Source organism: Populus alba, chromosome 14, assembly GCF_005239225.2.
Source record: "Populus alba chromosome 14, ASM523922v2, whole genome shotgun sequence".
NCBI classification, from domain to species: Eukaryota; Viridiplantae; Streptophyta; class Magnoliopsida; order Malpighiales; family Salicaceae; genus Populus; species Populus alba.
Window position 1 is genome coordinate 16,233,028 of NC_133297.1, and position 9,359 is coordinate 16,242,386.

Consider the following 9,359-nt stretch of genomic DNA (forward strand, 5'->3'; position numbering starts at 1 on the left):
AAAATGATTTGAAAACATAAAAAAAAATATATTAATTCAAAGGAAAAAAATAAATTCAAAATTTTTTAAAACTACTTTTGAAACAGAGTCAAACACGCCTTCACTACTCAAGTTCATCCCATGCCTAGATAATTATATTTTATATGGTTGTTACTGTCTCACCTCAAAGGAGCTACAATTAGACGAAGAACTTTAAAATTATATTTTATACTAGCTTGAATAACTTTTTAATTCATCAATGACACCTCTTAGCCACGGGCGAATCAAAAGTCAAGTAAAGTCAAAGTCCTTGATTGTAAATGAAATATAATATAGATTATAAAAGGAAGCTTGTAATCAAATTATTAGTAGGGGGGTTCGATTAATCAAACTTTCATAATAAAGGGACCACGAGCCTAATTAACCCATCTATTATTATTATTATTATTATTATTATTATTATTATTATTATTATTATTATCAGTGTATATAGAATTTTATTATAGAGTATTTGGTATATAAGATAAAGTAATTCTAATAAACCAGTTTTCTTACAATCATGGATAACATCTCTTTCTTCTTCATTTTTCCTTGGGAACATGTACGTGGCAGTATCATGCAAGCCTGTCTAAACCCAACATACATATCATGGCTGCTGTCCGGTTGTTCATGCAGCTTGCTCTAGTACTCTTGCACAAAACGCAGGCTGTCTATTTTACCCCCAACAAGACGCTTATTATCTTACAGAGGATGGCTCTCTAGAGAAAGAGTATCAGCAGTGGTTCTTCCCTTGCAAAATCTCCTGCATGATGAACATAATTGGCAACATTTTCACCTCTGGTTTGAAAATCTAAATTTTGGATAGATTCATCCGTGTTGCAGGCCTTTTCTTATAGCTGATAATCAATAGATCCATCAAAGCAACGTAATGGTCAACGAGGGAGTTCCTATTGATTACAAAGCAAACACAAGCAAATTACAAAAACATTTCTTCCAGGAAAAAAATTGTAAATTGATCCTTCAAGTATTCATTCAATCTGTTTCTTTCATCTGCTTGCAACAATCCGACTGCTAACTTCCCACCAATTTCTGCAATACAGATTCCCAACTGTGCTTCATACAACTAAATTCTTATTATTGGTGTTGCAAGCTTTGCCTTCCTAGTAGACATGGCTGAAAATGTAAAAACTCCAGTACTACTGCTCTTCAGATGAAGTTGGGCTCTGTGAAACAGGCATTTCTGAGAGTGATGGCCGTAGGACTAGATACAATGCAGGACCCAAGAATGGAACCAGTGATACGAGAAGAAGCCACGAACCTTTGTCATACCTGTAAGACAGCAATAATCGTGCTAAGCTAATCTCACCTTAAGGATTAAGGTATCATTATTTATATAAGCTCTCACCACTTCCTGGCAGTCATATCGTTGTAAACCCAAAAGGGGCCAAAAGCAGATAATAGAGTAAAGTCAAGGCATGTGATGTGGATCTGCGAGTGAGGGGATGAAGGTAAGTTAGCATCAATTTTGACTAATAACAATACAGTACATAAATGCACAAAGAACCAGGATGCTAATTGTCAGCTCTGCATCGGTTTTAGCCTTAACTGATATCAAGAATGCACAAAATCAAACACAAAACACACTTACGAATTTGCTTTCCCTGAAATACTGGTAGAACTCCTTCCATTCACCACCATTTAAAGCTGCATTGACGATTATAGTCAGCCCTGCAGCCAGTAATATCTGAAGTGTAATAGAGTTAAATTGCATTTCCTTGACACAAGAAAGAAAGTTAAATAGATTCCAGTCACTTGCTAGTATAGGAAATTAAAGAAAGATGAACAATTAATGGACAGGAAAAGGGCGAGAATCAAGCTTTTCTTAATTGATGTTAAACGTATTTAATGAAGAATAACTCATGGATACAACTAAATTGGATATGGTGACATCACCTTTTTCCCTAAAGGAAGAAAGCATCAAAGGCAAGGGGAGAAAAATACAAGTGGCAGAACCAGGTGCAACAGAAACTTCTTTTTCAACCTCCCAATTTGATCTTAATCATTTTCACCATAATTTGACAGGGTACAAGCTGAATTAGACTTAGTGAAGACCCTATCCATCACACTAACCGTCTCAATTCTAAGGATGTATGAAGTCCATGTTAATTGATATTGTCTCCAACATTTCCTTAGAAAATAGTTACAGCATAACGGGGTTTTTTACTATATTATACCACAAGATAGAAGAAACATCTCAGCCCAACACACTATATGAATTGCTATGTTGTGATCGAATAACGGGTAGAAATGCAATGTGCATGAGCACATGAAGTACAAGGACTTTTTGAGAGAGATAACACCTTATGATAGGACTATAATTTTAAGCAACATTTGTGAAGCATTTAAAATTCTACCTAGTTGGCACTCAACAGATCCTCTCAAATGCTTTAAACAGAAGATTGAGATGTTCAATCAATGAAAACTTACTCCAGAAGTCAACTTTGATTCCAAAAAATTAAGAGGCCATCTTCCAAGCTCATTTTCTTCAACAGGAGGTGGTGGTGGTCTCCAGAGAATAAAATAGGGTAGAAGAGCATATGCACCACCAAAACATGAAAGGATAAGGAATGGCCAAACAGGAATATTGGTTTTTGAGCTGCATAACAAGAAATGGATCCATTAGATTCAGCAACCTCCCAAAATTTACGAGAAAAAATTTATATGATTTTTTATACAGCAGCATGCCTTTCCCTTCAATCTAACCAGAGTCAGATGCATGCATAAAGACTTAAAAGCTCATGACCCTATACATAGCGTGCAGTTTTTGCGACCAGATGTGTAGTGCATTGTAGCAAAATAATGAGAAATTAGAAGTCACACTCATGCAATTGCTTTCCCTTGATAAACCAACAGCATAATAAAAAGATGCGGTCAAACTGAATAGTGACTGTCTCTCTGAACATCCCAGTAACTTAAAAGATTGTCCTTACTGAATTTTAAGTAATTAGTATCAGACAGAGGAAAGGCAATGAGAAGCTACCCCTAAGCGTCGAGTGGTATCATTAACATCCTGAAACCTTGTTAGAGGTTCAGACCCTGTAACAAAAGCCAAGCACGGTGGGGTGGAATTTACCTTCTGCCTGTTGGAAGTAGAAGCATGCTATAAACTAAAGGCCAAAGACCCATGATGTACCACAATGACACAAGCACAGAATTCATCCTAAAGCCATCATCTCCCTTCAAATTGAGAAGTTTCTCCAAGAAATACATGTCCCTTGACTGCAAAAGTTATAATTCAACTTCCATTAAGTTTTAACTCTTCAACTTATCTAGAAGGACATAGCAAAGTGATTAAAACAAGCCAAAACCAATCAGTCTAATCAACAGAAAAAACAAATAAGAGGTTGTCGTAGATTTAGCAGTATAATATTCAATTACCGGAGTCTGGTCTGGAGTGAGGTTGAAAACATAGTAAATGAGTCCACCCCAGAAGACAAATAGCAAAATTGAGGTTGTCCAGTCCCTTCCTCCCTCTTTACCACCACCCGTAGCATCTTTATCTAAAACTTGGTCATCCGGTGACTTGTTGTCAGAGTTTAAGGTGCTATAACAAGTCTGAAGAACACCCTTCTTATTGTTATAAATGTATTGGGGTTTAACTAAATCTGAAATATTCAAGCTTTTTCTGGTGCCGCTATTTGAAAACAGTAAAGATGTGTAATGAGTTTTGAGTAAAGATTTGGGCTTTGGGTTAACCTTGAGAGGAAGACAAGAGAAGTTGCAGGAGATGATGAGATTTGTGCTAGCAACCATCTTTGCTGGAAGCAAACTAACCAGATTCTTTCGGGCTATGCTCTCTTGTAATTATCTGATTGCAAGTGCACAACATCACTTGGGATGGGAACGGTGCAGTTTTTTGAGCAAAGGCTCCAACAAACCTCACAAATTGACACCGTTTCAACGAGGGAGGAGGACCTCACAAAACCCATTCACAGCCAACCAGAATCTCTGCCTAAAACGTATTAAAGTTATGATTGGCACCTCTATATTTCCTTTCTTCCATTTTAATACCTGAACTATAGAGTGTTTGAATCTGGACCCTCTCCAGCCTTTTCTTTTAGATACTTCACATAAAAAAACTAAATTTAATATTATTTAGCTTGATTTGAGCTTTGTTGTGTGTGTTTCCCACAATAATATGGCAGGAACACCATATTAATTAAAAAGAGAGATAGTTGGTTGCATTTTTAATTTAAATGTATCTGCTATTATAGAAAATAATAGCATTTTTTGAACAAAAAAAAAGAGAAAAAAAGGAAGAAGCGGCAACAGAAAAGTTTGTATTTTTTTTTTTTAGCTTGTTCACTATTGAATTAAGTTAAGATTTTAACATCAATTTCTAGGTACGTTATTCATTAGATTGATATCTAGTTATTTATTTCTAGTTTTTCCAACAAGCTTTATTATTAAAATGATTGCCTCTGCTGTCAAAATGATTTAGCGGTTAAAATGATGAACTTTTAATGGTGGAGGAGGTTGTAAAATAAAAACTAAAAGGGATTGAAATAAAAAACGATCAAAATAATTGAGGGGTCTTAATTTATAAAGTTTAGCCAAGAATCTATCTTCATCACCTTACCTTGTTGCATAGATAAGGTAGGTGCTTTCTCTCTTCAGTCTCTCGATCTGTACAGTGGTGTACACTGTGGACAGACATGGCTGAAGCTTGTAGAATTATTCTCAACACAACATTTCTTCCTTCACTCCATTCTCTCCACAAAACACACAAAAAAGTCTCTTACTCACAACCTTTCTTGCACAAAAGGCACCCAGCAATTCAGTGCTCAATTTCAACAAGCAGTGACACCAAAGCAGCAGCAAAAGTGTCCGAGACCGTGCCATGGGGATGTGACATCGATTCTCTGGAGAACGCTGAGGCCCTTCAGAAATGGCTGTCTGACTCAGGCCTCCCTCCTCAGAAAATGGCAATACAAAAGGTGGAAGTGGGAGAGAGAGGTTTGGTTGCTTTAAAGAATATTAGGAAGGGTGAGATGCTGCTCTTCGTGCCTCCCTCCCTTGTCATCGCTGCCGACTCTGTAAACCCTTCTTCCTTTTCTTCTGTTCATAAAAGAAAAATATGCTATCATTGGCAAGTGGCAACTGTATATAATTTGCCCTACCTTGTAGGAGTGGAGCTGCCCTGAGGCAGGTGAAGTGTTAAAACAATACTCTGTACCGGATTGGCCATTGCTCGCAACCTATCTGATTAGTGAAGCAAGTTTTGAGAAATCATCAAGATGGAGCAATTACATCTCGGCCCTACCTAGGCAGCCCTATTCTCTTTTGTACTGGTAAGTTTTTCATCTTGGATACTTGATAGATCATATACTGGTGTAAAGAGTTGTTCAAGAGGTTTCCTTTTACACCGAAAGGGTCTACTCTCAGTTTCTTCCCCTATAGCCTCTCTATATCATTTCAGGACACGAGCGGAACTAGATACGTATCTGGAAGCTTCACAGATCAGAGAGCGGGCAATTGAAAGGATTACCAATGTTACTGGAACGTATGGATTAATTTGTTTGTGAGCTGTTTTTGTTGTTCATGTTCCGAATTTCTATGCTATCTGCTGTGGAATTTCTGTACTCCCTAACACTTGGTTAGTCCCTCTTGGCAGATATAATGATTTAAGGCTCCGGATATTTTCCAAGTATCCTCATCTATTTCCTGAAGAGGTATGCAAGAGCCGTTTTGTCTAATATGATATTTTCCAAGTACTGTAAACTAACTTATGTGTCTTTTCGAGAGATTTGAGAGCCTCTATAAGCTTTATTAGTTGCTTGAATGTTGTTTATACTGTTGATACAGCTCACCGTTTGTTTGATTTTTCCGTTATATATGACTTACAGGTATTCAATATGGAGACTTTCAAGTGGTCGTTTGGCATTCTCTTCTCTCGCTTGGTAAGTAATCTATTTAACACTGTTTCTGTAAATTTGTTTCCCAATCCATATACAGGAGCTATGAAGGATGTTTTGGAAGCAGGTGGCATTAGATTCCTTTTCTGAGAGATTGAGGAAACCAAGCTTGTCTTGTAAAATCATCTCCAAGTTGATGTGTGAATTGAACAAAATGAAATATGAAATTCTGTCTTTCATTTTGTCTTTCCGTCTTCTCTTTTACTATAAATTGCTACTGCGCTCAGTCTTGATGTGTTTGATATGATCACTCATGAAATCAGCTACTACGACTGCAAATATAAAAATCAATGTAATTGTTTTAATGGAAAAACTCGAGGATACCTCATTTTTTGCTGAATTGGTATTGAATGACTTGCAGGCCTTTTCCATAACACTTATAATTAATATTAGATCCTTGCACAGTAGTGTCTATTGAATTTTAAATCTGAAGGCATAATAGTAGTGTTTAAATAGTGATTTGTGTGGACTTGATTTATCTCTTCTACATAGGTTCGTTTACCATCGATGGATGGAAGAGTTGCCTTGGTTCCCTGGGCAGATATGCTGAATCACAGTTGTGAGGTATGCTGATTAATCATCAGAAATTTCTCCTTGGAAATATGAGCTAGTTACATAGTATAAGAATCAATGTTTAATAAGCATACTTGAAATTGGATGATCTAGGTGGAGACCTTTTTGGATTACGATAAATCATCAAAGGGAGTGGTATTTACAACAGATCGACCATACCAGCCAGGTGAGCAGGTAAATGAGATTTTTGTTGTGAAACTCAAGTCATAAGTTGCTATGAGAATTGCTAGATAAACCATTTACTGAGCTGCATTGATAATGTAAGACTAATTCTTAAATGACAACGTTGTAAGGGAAAAGAAGCAGCAATCAAAATCTATTTTTGTTGTTTTCATGGGAAAAAAAAAAAAAAAAAAAGCTTTGAAAATAGATTCTGAGTTTAAACTATCAAATATATTTATCCACAAAAGTGCTGTCACTAAGATGATGGCATGGATGTAAGAATGAAAGAGGTCGTCATGCCAAACTGTTCTCTCTCTGTAATGGAAGGTTTCCTAAGATGAATTAAAAATTGGTGTTATGAACTTCGCCATCAATTTACTAGCTCCAAGTGTAGCAGATAAAGGAGTAATAAGGATGCCATTTTGTGCAGGTTTTCATATCATATGGAAGGAAATCTAATGGAGAGCTGTTGCTATCTTATGGATTTGTTCCAAGGGAAGGCACCAATCCTAGTGATTCAGTGGAGTTGTCATTGTCTCTGAAAAAATCTGATAAATGTTACAAAGAAAAGTTAGAAGCTCTGAAGAAGCACGGTTTGTCAGCGTAAGTATTGATAGCTGGCAGTGTCATCTTCAATCCCTTTTCATCCTTAAATCGTTGTGTGACATTACATATTTCTGTTCAACTAGCAGATCTCAATGTTTTCCTCTACAAGTCACTGGTTGGCCGTTAGAGTTAATGGCATATGCTTATCTAGCAGTCAGCCCTCCAAGCATGAGCAGGCAGTTCGAAGAGGTTTGTCAGATTTATCTTCATCGTTAGGAAATTTGTCTAGAACATGTGCTTCTGTCTAAACTCTAAACGGTTACTCCAGATGGCTGCTGCAGCATCAAATAAGACAACCACCAAGAAGAATATAACATACCCTGATATTGAAGAACAAGCATTGCAATTCATATTGGATAGTTGTGAGTCAAGCATATCAAAATACACCAAATTCTTGCAGGTGAGAGAATTTTTGTTGTTATTTCTAACCTTGTGGCTTCTGCGTTGTACAAAATAACTGTAATTAACATAGCAAAATTCTGATGTAATGATGGCATTACATAGATGCAAGTGCAAGAAGCAATGTTCTTTCGTTTACTTCTTTTAACATTAGTTTATTATTCTTCTATCGTAGGCAAGTGGATCAATGGATTTGGATGTGACATCTCCAAAGCAACTTAACAGAAGATTGTTCCTGAAACAGCTAGCAGTGGACTTGTGCAGCAGTGAACGCAGAATACTATTTCGTGCTCAATATGTAAAAAAAAAAAAAATTCCCTTTTTCTTTTGCAGCATGATACTTCTTATTTGAGTGGTATGCATTCCATGTTTATTATCATCAATTGTTGGTGAGTTAAAGCCTTTATTTCAACTCTCACATGGCAGGTTCTGAATCCAGTCACTAACTTCTTTTGCCATATACGTTTAGTTAGGCCATGGCTTCTCTGTTATGTGTTCATTTTAGATCTACCTGCTACATATTTGACCCAACACTGCGTTACTAGTAATCATTCACTTTCTTTTGGCTGATGCAAATTATGATTAACCAATTGAAATTTATCTGATCTTCTTGTTATGCAACATGGCATCTCATGCTTGATAATCAATGACTGATCAGGATTAGAATGAGATTGTGCATCTGTAGTTGCCCCATAATCTATAAGCATACAATCAACAAGCCATTGCAAAGTGCAAGCCATGAATTAGATATCTTGTCGAAACCCTTTTCAATGTGCTAATCAGTGAGCATTCTGAAATGTTACATATTCCTGTATGCTTACAGATGACACGAACATGCCCTCTTTATAATTTCACAGATGGCCTATCATGCCAGTTGCTTTTATATTATTCTTAATGTTTTATTCATCAGGTACTGAGGAGAAGATTGAGGGATATAAGGAGCGGTGAATTGAGAGCTCTGAAGATTTTTAATGGTTTCAGAAACCTTTTCAGATAACTTCATGGTGTGTGTTTAGAATCAGAGATGGATATCTCTCGCTGATCGAGCAGCAAGACAGCAAAGAAACAGGAGTCGAGGCCAGGCATTACAAAGGATGTTGATGTGCAGGCTTTGCATGCATGTCCTTGAAGTCAAATTTGAGTAATTGAAGTATTTACTGGGTTTTTTAAACCATTTTTTCATTGTATTGTAATACCATAGAGACATTTATGAACAATCAAATAGCATCTAACTACTATAGCCTTGATAACATGCGCAAATATCTTCATTATCAGAATTTATCGGGCTTGTTACTTGAGGGAGGTGGCTTCTAGTTCCTTGGTGACAGATGTGGTTCGTTTCAGGAAACTGCTTTACATGTCTTGCATGGCTATTAAGTACTGGGCTATCGGATCATATGAAATGATCCGTTCATGGCATGCTGCTACCGATTGCATCTGGCTGTTTATTCATTACCTGTTGGACGATTTAGAAAGCACGAAATGAGAAGCAATTACCATTACGGTGTCCGATTTTGCTGCAAATATTTTTTGTTGAATTCAATAATGCCAGGAGACTACCTAAGAAAAGCGTCCCAAATAAAACCAGGATATTTCTCAAACATAACACATTTAACTGAAGAAAAAACTATTAACATTAACTTTAACAAGCTCAGGATTATACTG

At 36.6% G+C, this 9,359-nt stretch overlaps 2 protein-coding genes across 2 annotated transcripts; one reads left to right on the forward strand and one right to left on the reverse strand.

Moving 5' to 3' along the window:
• Nucleotides 1–817: 817 nt before the first annotated feature.
• LOC118044719 (uncharacterized) lies at nucleotides 818–3,980 on the reverse strand. Its single transcript, XM_035053198.2, has 6 exons — nucleotides 3,418–3,980; nucleotides 3,113–3,258; nucleotides 2,467–2,635; nucleotides 1,628–1,723; nucleotides 1,385–1,467; nucleotides 818–1,308 (listed from the first exon to the last, which is right to left on the reverse strand). The coding sequence occupies exons 1-6, from the start codon at nucleotides 3,790–3,792 to the stop codon at nucleotides 1,176–1,178; spliced, it is 1,002 nt and encodes a 333-aa protein (XP_034909089.1). The 5' UTR covers nucleotides 3,793–3,980; the 3' UTR covers nucleotides 818–1,175.
• A 626-nt stretch (nucleotides 3,981–4,606) lies between these two features.
• Nucleotides 4,607–8,992, forward strand: LOC118044637 (ribulose-1,5 bisphosphate carboxylase/oxygenase large subunit N-methyltransferase, chloroplastic). Its single transcript, XM_035053083.2, has 12 exons — nucleotides 4,607–5,075; nucleotides 5,167–5,330; nucleotides 5,459–5,542; nucleotides 5,654–5,711; nucleotides 5,886–5,939; nucleotides 6,447–6,518; nucleotides 6,621–6,701; nucleotides 7,120–7,292; nucleotides 7,382–7,484; nucleotides 7,564–7,695; nucleotides 7,870–7,992; nucleotides 8,605–8,992. Exons 1-12 carry the CDS (start codon nucleotides 4,695–4,697, stop codon nucleotides 8,689–8,691), a joined length of 1,512 nt encoding a protein of 503 aa, XP_034908974.1. The 5' UTR covers nucleotides 4,607–4,694; the 3' UTR covers nucleotides 8,692–8,992.
• Nucleotides 8,993–9,359: the final 367 nt, after the last annotated feature.

Coding starts and splice junctions, on each gene's coding strand:
- LOC118044637 (XM_035053083.2), top strand. CDS start 4,695: ATGGCTGAAGCTTGTAGAATTATTCTCAACACAACATTTCTTCCTTCA. Junction 5,331..5,458: donor CCCTATTCTCTTTTGTACTG/GTAAGTTTTTCA, acceptor ATATCATTTCAG/GACACGAGCGGAACTAGATA. Junction 7,485..7,563: donor TGAGCAGGCAGTTCGAAGAG/GTTTGTCAGATT, acceptor CGGTTACTCCAG/ATGGCTGCTGCAGCATCAAA.
- LOC118044719 (XM_035053198.2), bottom strand. CDS start 3,792: ATGGTTGCTAGCACAAATCTCATCATCTCCTGCAACTTCTCTTGTCTT. Junction 2,636..3,112: donor CTACTTCCAACAGGCAGAAG/GTAAATTCCACC, acceptor CTTGTTATGCAG/CTCAAAAACCAATATTCCTG. Junction 1,468..1,627: donor ATTTCAGGGAAAGCAAATTC/GTAAGTGTGTTT, acceptor CCTCACTCGCAG/ATCCACATCACATGCCTTGA.